At 38.8% G+C, this 13,743-nt stretch overlaps 1 protein-coding gene across 1 annotated transcript in view; it reads right to left on the bottom strand.

The window, feature by feature from the left end:
• The window catches only part of galnt14 (UDP-N-acetyl-alpha-D-galactosamine:polypeptide N-acetylgalactosaminyltransferase 14 (GalNAc-T14)), a 220,890-nt gene that overhangs the window by 14,151 nt on the left and 192,996 nt on the right, over positions 1-13,743 (bottom strand). The window contains exons 11-13 of the mRNA XM_063495902.1: positions 10,591-10,683; positions 9,608-9,691; positions 7,193-7,337 (exon numbers count right to left, since the gene is read on the bottom strand). Of these exons, the coding sequence (XP_063351972.1) occupies positions 7,193-7,337; positions 9,608-9,691; positions 10,591-10,683 (322 nt within the window). The remainder of the gene's footprint in view (positions 1-7,192; positions 7,338-9,607; positions 9,692-10,590; positions 10,684-13,743) is intronic.

Here is a 13,743-nt window from a genome sequence, read left to right as displayed (position 1 = left end):
AGCATATTTATCACCAAGAATAATCAGTCTACAAAAACGATCTCACTAAGCTCTGGCCACAGATACACTTCTTTCAGAAGCCTGTGAGAGAGTATCAGACCTGTGTAGCTCACTGTGTAGCGCATATTGTATAAATGTATCAAGATTAAAGTCAGACAATATATAACTCACAAAGCTCGAACGTCTTGTCCAAAATGATTATATCAGACTCAGTCCGAGTACCTTTTTTTTTAAAAAAAAATTTAAATTAGATAGAGAGTTGCAGACAAACATATATGAGCAATGTTGAAAACAGATACTTAGAAAAACAGATCATGTATAATTTAATATTAAGCTGGTGAAAGGAGGAGTGCATAATGAGGAATATCTTTTACTTTCCCTGACAAACTGGAAAGTAAAACATCCAGAGTCCAGAGTGTAACCTGCTTTAATTGGACAGGAATTTAAGTGGGTGGGTGGATGGATGGGATTAAACCTTTGAGTGTGTGCTGGTATGTGCACACACACAGTAGAGAAATCACATTATGATTAATCAAATCATGACACGTCTAGAAGACACTGATATTTAAAACACAAGTGACATATTTTTACATTTTCATTGATTTACAGAAATACTTTTCATAAATCAATGGAATTAGCTTTTTTTAATGGTCATCAAGATATGATTAGCAGTTACTACAAATGTGAAGTCCTGCAGTCTGCAGGGAACTGGTGTACTTTAATAGTCTTAGTTACTAGTTAATTAACAGATTACCATTTTATATTCAACACACATGAAAATCGCTACTCAACAGTCAGCTTTATATTAAATATAATTAATCATAAATAGTATTAAGTATAAAATCATTAGATATCACCTTACATTAGATCAGCTTCATTGAGGAAATTGTACATACAGATGAATGTATAATCATTAAGAAAAAAAATACTAGATTTTACATTGGTACAACATTCAGGGCCACATTTCCAAATTATGAGTGATTTTGTGTTTGATCCTTGAAATATTACAGCCATTTACATGAAATTTCCAGCTCTGTACTTGTGATCTGTACTGGAGCTTTGTTGCTTTTACCTAAACTCCAAACACTTCTTTTTTGTTTGGCATTTTAACTTAATGGATTACTCTATTCTCAGATTAGCTTTTCATTAATTTTCTGTTGACTTGCTTTTCAGTCAATCATTAAATCTTTCAATGAATAAGTAATGTGTTTTTTAAACTCGATCCCCCCCCTTCTTTTCATATTCAAACATTATTAACATAATCATACTGCTATAAGTCTGCTGACTTGACCTTATAAAATAATGGAGGTCGAGAGTCGGATGGCAGGACAGTGGGAGGTCTTTTCAAACCAGCTGGGTGATTTATGACATTTTATCTTAAATATCTCAGCGCTGCGGGGTGTATTTCATCACATGATTGATTTATTGAACTGCAGCAAAGAGAATGACATTAGAAGTTAATTGGTCCTGCGGCTCAGTACATCTTCTCTCTACTGGAACGTCCCAGGATTCGTGCACATGTTTAGATGCATACTTAAGAGTCAGTGTTCAACAATATAAAACCAGTAACCTCACCACTGCTCAGGCTGGGATGTAACTAACACACCTGTTTTCCAATGAGAATTTTAAAGCATTTTTAAATCCGTCAAGATCATTGTTGTTATTACTGTAATAATAATAATAATAATTTCAGACATTTCTATTATAATTTTTGTAGTTGCATATTAAATAGCTGGGCCAGAGGATCCAGCCTGCTTTTTCTGTTTCAGCTTCTGGTGAAAATGTCTTTATTTAAGTAAAGAAAGACACGAAAATCAGGCACTGACTCACACTTCAACATTTTCTGGAATATAAGGCAGTGTGGCCCTCACAGGGGTCCTGCATTACTTTCAAATAATTATACCTAACGTTTATAATCTCTTGGCCTCGCTGCTGACTCATGCCTTATTCTTCTGTTTTCTTTTGAATTTGCCTGGTTTCAGACGTGAGAAAAGGATTTTTATTATTTCAGATGTGTTCCGACAAGATTCGACTTTCTGCACATTCCTGACATGTCACGTATGCGTATCTCGGGAATATTTTTAGAAAATCACCGCCTGCATGTAAACACGTTAGGCAGAGGTTGAAGCGGACTGCTAACTGTGATGGGAATCAGGCTGTGGGTAAACACTCACTGGTTATGCTGTTAAACATAAAGCAGGTCAGCGCTGAAACAAGGTCTGCATGCTCAGCACAAGTGCTCCCCGGATGGCTAAAAGGTTAAAAGCAAAGTGGACTTTGGCTCAAAATAATGATGACACCTGCAGCTCTGTGTACAAAGCTGTGAGTGTAAGCTTTATTCTTTACTGAAAAAAAAGAAAAAAGAAAGTTGCCCGAACTACTTTCTATTTGTGTACACATTCAGAGTCGACAGCAGAAATGATTAAAGTACAACTTCATGCCTGTGCACTCATTACATTTGGAGCAAATTGTGTTTAAAATCATGGTTTTGTGGCTCAGTGGGTTGGATTTCATACCCATCATTCTCGCACCTCATCTTACATTTCTGCTATGTTATACACAGTTGTCCACCTCCCATTAATGCACTCATATAATGCATTTGAATCCTTGCTTTGCAGGATTCAGCTCTAGTTTCTGCTGCTGTGGGTTTATAAATTGGTCTCTCTGCCTCTGCTATTGATTTTTTTTCCTTGTATGTGAAAGTTGGTGCAAAATGGTAGGTTTAAAGACATTTCTCTGTTTTTTCTGATGGACCGAAGCTTCAGATTTTTAATATTCCTAGTGGCTATTTTTTGTTCTTACATTGCATTATTTATACTACTAATGTCCCATATTTGATATTCCATTATTATTTCATTACTTATGCCAAAAAACTCCTCGTCAACTTTCGAGTTGATGTCCTGTGGGAGAGCTTTGTTTTCACTTGCTATTTTGAATTGCTTTCACTTCATGTTTGGCTGTCTGCGCTGGTAATCCAGCATCCTCATCTAACAAATTGGAAGAGAGACCAGGGTTGAAACTGGGACACCCCGAGTCCAAAGTGAGACAAACAAAGACATTTACAAACTTCTTCACCCTCATTCGACAATAAAGAACCACTGAAAGGTTTGGACAGGCTAAGAGGATCCAAACTATTGACTGGTACTGTATATCAGCTGGTGGAACCATTCTGGCCTCTGCTATGTTACTCAAACACTAACACAGGTTTTGCTACTATTTAGGAAATTACTATTCAAATTAAGATGTGTGGGCTTACAAAACATTTGCATGACTGACTCGTAGCAGTCATCGATAAGTCTGAAAGCAGACCCCACTTTTACCACGTTACTGGAAATGTGAGTAATAGCTACAAAATGGTCGTTACATTAAATAAGAGTCCTATCTGTGATGGAGAGCATAAATCCATAGGGAAAGGTTTACAGAGTTTCAAATAAAATCAGCACAAATGTCATTTTCTCAAAGATTTCTATACAATCTTTCTGAAACAGATGAATGAGTCATCCTCTGCTGCCCATGAATCCTCGTGGGTCTTACTCACTCCTTCCCTATTTTCAATTCGCCTGGTCTTGATTAAAAATATCTGTAAAAACTCAACATCATAATGCACAAACTATTAATAGTCCTGAGTCACTCTCCTCTCTTTCCATTTTGCTTCCATAGAAAAAGATTTTTAATTCTTTTTAAATGACTTTGAGCAACAGTACTCTAGGATTTCCTGGGGGGGGGGGGGGGGGGGGGGTTAATGTTTGTGTTTGGATATTGGATGCTTTTTCTGCTCACTTTCTGTCCAGTCCTTGGGTGTGGCCATTTTTAGAGGAACATTTTTTGTTTGTTTGCTTGTTAAACCACTTAACACTGACTGAATGGTGAATAATTCAAGCATAAAAAAGACAACCAACTCAAGGGATGAACCAGGGTTTTGTATACACGTAACAGACAACAACATCCTGTTGCAAAACACATAATTTGTTCACACGTCTTTAAACAAATCTGCAGAAAACATCTAAGATAACACAGTTAGACAGAAATAAAATTTTAAGTAATATTAAGTAGTAGTTCTACATCAACAAGATGACTCTCAAGAAGCTATTAGCTAAAACCTTGGCATAGCTCAGCACGGTGTGCAGTCTGTCAAACAATCTCAGGAAACTGGACAAATGGAGGTCAAGATAAGTTGCAGGCCTTCAAATTCTCTACAGCCGGTGAACAGTATCTGAAAATTATATTATATTAAAAAGAGGAAAAATCCAGCAAAGACCTGACGCTGGACCTGAGGGAACCATCGGGCCCTTCAGTTGATCCATCAAACGTTTGCTGAAGCCTCATGAGAAATGGTCTCAGTGGAAGGGTGGCTGTCAAGAAGCCATTCATAAGGAAAGGAAACAGGGAGGGAGGGCTGAGGCATGCCAAATTACACAAGAACTGGACTGAAAATTAATGCCAACAAGTCTTACGGAGTAATGAATATGATGAATTGTCAATATGTATAGATGAGGTCAAGAGACAGATACAATGGAATCTCTCTTACTACATTAAATAAATTACATTTTATTTATATAGCAACAGCTTTGGCCTCATGAAGACTTTATTAACAAATTTGCAATCAAAAGGTATCTTGCCAAGTTCAGTATTCATATTTGATTACAAGGCCCGTGTTATCAGTGACACATGGCTAAAGCATTCTCTTTAATCTGGGTATAAAAAGACAAAAACGATACTGGGATTAAAATTTATTTCAATTGTGATAGATATCACATCTCTACCCCCGAGTACTATTTATGGCACAACCTTACCAATGAATATAAAAACAAACCCACTACAGGACTACTGCAGCGTGACTATACTATGGCTAGCTGCTTGAATTCACCAGTGACTGGATAAACATTTATTTTCACAATTTCTGATTTCTGAATTGACTTTTATCCCTAAAAGAACTGATGTCAGCACATTTGTAACCACCTGAGCATGGCATGATTTGGGTTTGGTTAACTACATACACTTGAAGCTACATTGATTAATGTTAAAAAACTCTTACTTCCCTTCCCAAAGTGAGACACTATCTTACAGCCAGATAGTTTTGAAATTATATATCAGTATCCAACTTTGTCAATGCTCTCAATTTTCTGTTGAGAACAGCCTTGACAGGACATGATTATAACTATACCTCGAGTAAAGAAGGGAGTAATGACCAAGACCGCAGGTAAATTTAAAAAGTAATTCATATTAGAAATATTTCATTTGAATTCCTTCATTTTATAGTAATTGGGCTGCTTGAAAACCTTAACATGACAGAAGGGGGAAATGAATTAAAATTCAAAATTATACCCACCTGGGAGCTGCCCAGTTCAAACCAGACTTCTGAACACGAACAAACAGGGATTAAGAGCCTCCCTTCAGGCCTTTCTCTTGCAATACTGATTACTGAGAGTTTCTCATTCACATTCACACACATCTCAGCGGTTCTCCCTTTGAGCTCAGGGATCTGAACCAGCGACCTTCCAGCCACAAGCCAAGCTCTCCAGCCTTTAGGCATCTCAGCTGCTGACACATTTGCTTTCTGCGCAGCGGCTTGTTTAGAGCAAATCGCAGCCTTCACACTTGTTCTTAACATGGAATAATAAGAATCCTACGGGTATTAATTATAGCTCAGAGAAAGGGAAACACACACACACACACGCTCCTCAGCATGCTGCTGTGCAAAGTAAGTAAAAATGAACATAGTGAGAGCAGGTCAGACATACACACATAAACACAGAGAAGAGTAAAAAATAACTGGCCGAACACAAACAAGACATTTTCACACTCGCACTGACGTCCTGTGAATTTACAGCGAATGACAGGGCGCCATGTGTCCTGCTCCTGCCTGCTCTATTTCAGCAGCACCTTCACCTAAACCAAACAGTCAAATAGTGAGAAGTATATGACCAACTATTTTCTGTTGTGTGCTCCAGGTCAGAAAGAGAAGCTTCAGATTTTTTGTTTCTCTTTAAATCCTGTCTATACATGCAGATTTTATACACAGCATGCACACATAAAGGTCGCAAACACAAAAAAAACACACATTTTAAAAACTTAGTGTGTTTTAGGGGAACAATTTTCTGGAAAATGGAAAGTGAGAGACAATAAAATGAAAGCTGAGGTTGAGCAGTATTTCCTCATCCTTTTTCTTTTTCTTTTTTTTTTTTTAAAAATCCGTTCAGCCCACCATTTTGCACTTGCAGCTTTTCCGCACAGTCACAATCAGGTGAAAGCCACTATAAGAAGAATTTTCCATGCTATTGCAACAGATTTCAAATTATTCTCATGCCCTAAAGTTTTGAGTTTGGCAAACAAAATGCTATTGCTGAAGACTGAATTTTTCATGTGTCACATTTCTTCATTCAGCTGCTTCCTTTAGGGGCCGTGTTGGCAGCAGACCATCTACCTCGCTCTCATCCTCCATCCTCTGTCCTACCAACCCTCTGCATCTCTTCCTTCACTGCATGAATCTTCTCTGAGGTCTCTCTCTTTTCCTCCTGCCTACAAGCTCCAGCTTCAACATCCTTTGTCCAATATATCGACTATAATAAAATAAATCTCAACCTGAGCCGTCCCTCTCATGTACTCATTCCTGTCCATTCTGGTCACTCCCGATGAAAATCTCAACATCTTCAGCTCTGCCTCATGTCTTTTTATCAGTGACACCAACTTCAAACTACACATCACAGCAGGTCTCACTATCATCTTGTAAACTTTCTCTTTCACTCTTGGTTCTATCCTTCTGTCAACCAGACATGCATCTCCACCAACTCCACCCTGCCTGCACTTTCTTCTTTCTTCACCTCTCTTCTGTACTGTCCCCTGCTTTGGATGGTTGACCCCTTCACACATCACTTTTTAAAAATAATGTATTATTATGAAGAAAGAGATCTGCATTTCAAACATTTTCTTGCTTTGTTCCTAGATTTCCTTAGATATAGCATCAATGCAACTTTTGTAAAAGTTATTTCACATTTTTAAAATTTGCAACAAAATAAAATTCTCCGTAGAACCAAATGAATGCAAACCAGGAACTAAACTGTTGAAATATAAAACTGCCATCCTGCTTTTAATAAAAGAAACAGCACTCTTTCATTTCTAGTAGTCCCTGCTGATTCACAGTAGGGACAGTTTCAAGCTCTGTCTCTTCCTTTCAAACTGCTGACTGACCCACCTGATTGATGGCGGGGACGCCCTCGGTTGCCGTGCAGGGAGCTAATGTGAGGACGGGCATCTCCTGACCCTCCACCTTGCGGGACTCCAGACAGTTCTGCCTCTGTTTGATGACTCCAGACTGTGAGTCAGAGTCGTCTGGGACCCTGATGGAGAAAATGAGACTCCTTTCAGTTAAGGTATTCATTGCATCGTACGGATGTGGAGCAACATGAAACCATAAAAACCCTAACACTAAAATACGTACTTAATCTCCAAGAACACACATATCTGAAAAAGAAGCAATAGCCTTTAGAGGAAGTTTGGCCTAAAGTTAAACTATAATAGGAATGTCATTGTGATGAGACCAGAGACTCTAATCATCTCCTGCATGGTCTCATTAGCCACATCAAGATCACACTCTTAATTTGACAGAAATTTATCAGTGTTTGGAAAAAAAAAGATGCTCTGCACCTTTAACAAATCTGCTGAAGGCCACGATTCTCTAAACTCATTACTTCAGAAAGTTTCTTCCTTGTCTTCCTCTGTGATAAACTTTCTCAGTCTTTCTTGTTAAAGTCTCCACTGTGCTATAAACTCGGGCTTAAGCCCTGTAGCATTAATTCAATCTGCTATCTCTCTCTGTTTTAATAACCCGTTAAAGGTTATTCTGCGTTTTAAGGGTCAGGTCTGTCTTCCCCTGAGAGCAACCGTGTTAATTCCATTCTGGGGGATTAACACCAGCCTCCAGTGGATAAATGGGTATTTAAGTGGGAGTGTGTGTGTGCTAAAGTGTATGAAAGGGAGAGGAAGCATTTAAATGAAAGTGTTTATGTGTCTTAAAGGTATTTTGCATTGCTAGGTTGTGTGCTTGTAAGGAAGAGTCACTGCCAGAGCTTAGGGCACACTTAAGTGTGGCCGTTTAGTTATATTTGTGTGTGAGTGTGTGTTGTGTGCAGATAGGGGAGTCAGTCTGAGGAAGCAGATCCCATGGGAACTTAGCCAATCAGGACACAGGGAGACATTTAACCCACAGAGACAGTTAGGTGTTCAAGAGGACATGAAAATGGGCTGTATGTGCAACTGCTTGAGTTGCACATTTATGCAAAGGTAAATGAGAGCGACCAGTTACAACTCATCATTTTTCACTACTGGTGTGAAAGGGCATACTTTAACCTAAACCACAATCTTTTCATGACCACAACCAAGTAGTTTTTAATGGAAGCAAAAGTAAGAAGTGAGGAAAAAAACAGAAGCAAAGGTCCCACATTGACGCAAACCCAGTGAGACCTTTGCTTCTTCACACCTTCAAATCAGGGTGTCATGGCTGTTAATATTGGAAATGATGCAAACTGCTTACACATCTCTTAACCATTACTGCTTTCCAAACATTTCAAGGTGGCGGCAGTGAATGCAAACATTAGTAAAACTTGTGATGCATTTGTGAGTTGCTAAACAAGCCATATACAAAGTGCTGATCAGACTCCATTCATAAGCAGCCATGCTATAGCTGCTGCAGCTGTGTTTTTGAGCGCAAAAAAAACAAGCTGAGCTTTATCGCTAGTTATGCACCAGTGGCTTTACATTGCTACTACTACTTGTAGTATTCATACTTGTATGTATGCATTTATAAACGGTGCTGCCATTGCATTAAAATCAATTAGGTAAAGTGGTTGGGGAGCAATTATTGTATTGATCTGTACAAAAAGTTAAAACATGTCTTCCCTCAGATGTCTCATGACATTGAAGTTGAGACCTGCATTGAGGGTTTACTGTGAAAAACAAACAAACAAAAAACCCACTCCTAACCTGATGGTATAGACACTGTGGGCGTTTTTACTGATTAATATAATCAACAGCAGTGAACATTGAAATGAAGGCTGCCTGAGTTTGACAAATCACAAATGGTCACAACGGCACTTGTGGTTGAAGCGATTAAAATGGTTGTCCTCGAAGGGGAGATTGGCCAAGCATAAATCACTTTTTTATGAATAGAATTAGAGTTAGAGATAATCCAGGACACAGATTAAAAACAGAACATTTACAACTCCAGCAGCAGAGGCTGGCGTAGACCTGGATAATGGCTAATCTGTAAAACTTGACTGTGACCCTGTTTTTTAAAAAAGGAATAACTCACTCAGATTTTACAAAGCTGTTAAAAAAGCTTTTCACAGAGATAAAAGTATCCCCTATGGGGAGTAAAGTAAACTTTAAGTGTATACAGCAAAATGTTCTTCTTTAGAAGTTGAGGATAAACAAAAAGGTAGAAAAGCACAAAAAGAAATTATCTTATCATAACAATGAGCCAGACAGTATTTAAGCCACTTTCGGCATTGGCTTTAAAAATTCTCTTCTCACTTTGCATACTCAGCAGGAGCTTTTCCTAGACAGATAAGTCTCCAGACACACACACAGACACACACACACACATACTTACTTGAGCTCTGGGTAGACATTGTCCAAGTACCACTTGAAGGATTTACAGTTGAGCTTCTTCCGAAGTTCCACTCTGCTTCGGATACTGAACACAGGCAGAAACAGACAATCAGATTGATACAGAAGCTGGCAGATGATCAGCAAACAACTTTCATTAAAATTATTTATTTTTCTCTGCCACTATCATATGGGGAGAAAAAGCAATAAGGCAACTACACAAAATAAAACTGACACAGGTAATGACAAACTAAGAGTTCAACCACTACCAATAACGGAGGTGTGTGATATGAAAACAGGTAAAATCTTAAAGCAGAGCTGCAGCATCATCTACACATGCAGGACTGATAATCACTGACATGTATTCACCGACAACTGTCGTTTATGCCAGCGTCTATTACTGGCTGCATTTCTGTTACTCATATCTTTTCTGCTATCAAAACAGATAAACCATTTATTTTAGGCTTAACCTTTATTTTTTTTAAGAGTAACACACCAGGCTGAAAAGCTGTGCTGCAGTCCTCTCACTGTTTAAATTGCTGAAAGAAAACAAAAGCAACACTTTCAGAGCACATTAAATAACTAAGAGTTAAAGGAAATACCCTTTTAGTTTCTCTGATTGTATTATTCCATTGTGCAAATCAATGAACACACTATTTTATGGCCTTATTCTGTGCCCTAATTCAGTTTGATTGTGGTACCTGCTAGGGGCAGTTAACTTGATAAAGGAAGGTGTTTATACTTCTGTGAGTTAACTTTGGCAAAATGTAACAATCTGTCCCTTTCTTTTACTTTATGCTTGAATTTTAATGGTGAACAAAGTTAGGGTACATTTCCATTAAATTACTTGTGGTAAGATAATACTACAAGTCCCTGTGCTTTGGTGCAAATAAAGAAACACCAGTCCTGTTTGAATATCTGAGGACTAAGAGGCAACGCAGATGAAACACTGTCATGTGAGAGTCAGATGTACTTGTGTGTTCTTACTCTCCGTAGGATTTGCCTCGTGCTGCCGGGCGAGCAGAGTAATAAAAGAGCCGGAAGTCATCCATCCACACCTCGGCTGTACGACGTGTGTTCCTGCAAACGCACAACCACACGCAGGCTAAAAATCATTAATGGCGACCATGTGCTACTCTGAATATTCCTCTTGTTGATTTATACAAGGTCACTGGACAAATTTAAACCAGGCAATAAGTAAGCTAATGACAATGAGTAAGCTTCCTGAAATGAATAATGTGCTTTCTGATAGACATTTTACAATTTTGTTGGAAAACAGAAATTTTTCATGTTAAAGTTTTCTTGAGCAACAAAGGTTTTTGCTTTAATCACTCAGATAAGAATGTGACCCAAGACTAATTTCAACTTTGTGCTTCCCAGCTCTGTGAAATATATTAATTGTGTATGAGAAAGAGAGCTTTGGGACTTAAAATGATGTTATGTCTCTAATTTGATCCTCAGGCTGCAGATTTTGTTTTCCTAAATATAAAAACAGGAGGTGCATAATTGGCCTTTTTATTTAACACTATGTGAGACATCAGAGATAATTTTATGCATGTGTGATTATGACTGACAAAATGCATTGTGAAACCAAGAGGTAATTTATTAATCACATACAAACAGAATGAGAACAAACAGAACAGCTTCATCTCAGATACAGCAAAACAACCTCTGTGCTGTAATTCAATATATATAATGTAGTATTTGCATATATATGTAAGGTCAGGTCTCGCCCTCATTTGCAGTCTGAACTGCTTCTGAATATGATCCAGCTGTTATTTTAACCACAGTGAACAGACTAGAGGCTGCAGGAGGAAGGAGAAATGGAAGGAAGTAAAAACAGACATCATTTACCTGCTGCCCTTAAACACACAAAGAAACGACCCACCTCTAGATGTGGTCTGGCTGATTTACTTATTTAAAATGTATTTTTTTTTGCATTTTTAGCCTCAACAGGACAGCTCAGAGTGGACAGGAAAGCAGGTAGAGAGTAGGGGGACTTAAATGCAGAAAAAGGTCTGGAGGAGACCTAAACCCTGATTCCTGCACCACCGTTGGCATATAGATCACATACTTAACCAAGTGAGCCGGATCACCTTCTCAATCAGAACCCTAGCCAGATCAATCAGATCCCATTCTGACCTCACTGGAGTCTCTTTGCATGTTCACCTGCCCTAGCGTGCACATTTACAAACAGATCAGCCATGATATTCAAACAACTGACAGCTGCAGGGAATAATTCATGTAGACGTTATTTGGACCGCACACCTCAACACTGATTTGAGCACACTCCCTCACCACAATGAAAAAATAGGACTCTCTAACGTCACTACCCCTGCTCGTCCCCATAGGACAATTTGATCTGCTGACCTCAAAAACAAATTCCTGAATATCAGACGCTCCAGATCTGAATCCAGTTGGGCACCAGAGAAACCATGGAACCATGGAGTGTGTATAACAGATACAAGCGTATACATAACCTCTGTGAGATCTCTTTAACACACTTTTTAAAGTCTAATTTGAAAGCCTTGAGCTGAGAATTTTGGCAAACACCATCTTGACTGCATGTTCACACATGTACAGTGGCGACTTGTTCACTGAGAAGATGCTGAACGAGTCAATAATGTACAAAATCACGATCAAAGTGTAATTAATGCGACCTGAAACCTGTGACTGCATCAGAAAGAATGCAAGTTTAAGGCACTTAAACGGTTATATCCACCTTTTACTGTACAGTTCAGTGGCATTCAGTGTACATATACAATATTAGCTGTAACGCAGTGTGTAGAAGACATCACAACAAAGGCTGTCATATGGCTGACTGTGATGTTTTCTGCATTTGCATTCAAGTACATCATGTTTTCCTCTATTCAGGCAGGACTTCCACATATAGAGCCATGTTGATACCAAGTGTAAGTCATAGCTACTGCTGTATCTCATCATTTCGGTTCAACTCACTGCACTTTATTCACCCACACAGCGCTAACAGTAAACCACATTTTCGCTATCTCTCATCTCCATTTACTCTTTTTTTTCCCTCCCTCTGTCTCTCTGTAGTAATTAGCTATTAGCTGAGTTTCTGTGAGCTGTGAACAATCTCACTGAAATGACAGAAACCCTCCATTACAGGCATTACACACACTGGCTGTGGCAGCTTAATGAAAGGGGAAGAGAGAGGGGATATGAGATGCTTGTAGGCGTATAAACATAAATATGTGTCACATGCAGGCTTACAATTAAATCCTCTCACTGTGCACACGCATGCAGGCAAACACGAGGTCACAGCAGCAGACCTCAGCGAGGGAGGAAACAGCATAATCTTTGTAATCGAATTATTAAGCAGCCCCTTTTTATTTAGCATATTCATAATCCAGACTGCCAGCGCCGAAGCCTCGAGCTAATTAACCAGCAGAGCAACACGAGACCAGACAACAGCAGCTTTGTTTGGGAGGACGGCGTTGATCACAAACATCAGGCCATCGTGATACAAATAAAAGTCATCTTCTTCTGCGCAGAACAGATGTTGCCTCGGTAACGGCCAACAGGGAGCAAAATGAGCAACTAAACAGCCCAACTGAAAAAAAGTATCAGTGTTGGCATGGATTAGCTGCTTGACACAAAACAATAAGTTTATATGAGCCATTTGGCCGAGGCTTCGCTCCAAAGTGCCATTTAGCAGTGGGAGCGCTCGTTTTGGGAACAGAACCCTTCATTCTGACATCTTTAGTGCCTTGCTCTGTCCATTAAGCCACAAAGGGGACCTCAACTCCCAACGCTGGCAGTGCTAGCGCCTTGCTTGCATGCTGAGGTTTATGAATTAGTGAACTGTTAAAGGAAAAAAAATCACCTGACAAATCATCAATATATTCGTGAGTTAATTTGTGAAAAAAAAAGCACCGCAGTTTGGTTTTCGATAAACTCTCACTGGTCTTCTACTTTCGTTTGTCATTTTAAGCGTTTCCCAGAATGACTTTTAATACATGCTTCAACATAATATTGGATATTCACTAGCAAAGGGCCCAATTAAACTAATGGGTTTTAATATTAAATGAAGAAATTGAGTTTCTCTCTTGTGGCGACTTTTTAATGTAAATTTTTAGCTCATGTCCCCTAATAGGCATTGAAGAGTCTAAAGCATAA

The sequence above is a fragment of the Pelmatolapia mariae genome, linkage group LG15, assembly GCF_036321145.2.
Source record: "Pelmatolapia mariae isolate MD_Pm_ZW linkage group LG15, Pm_UMD_F_2, whole genome shotgun sequence".
Taxonomy (NCBI): domain Eukaryota; kingdom Metazoa; phylum Chordata; class Actinopteri; order Cichliformes; family Cichlidae; genus Pelmatolapia; species Pelmatolapia mariae.
The sequence above is the reverse complement of the archived record's forward strand: the minus strand, read 5'-3'. Positions and strand labels throughout refer to the sequence as shown.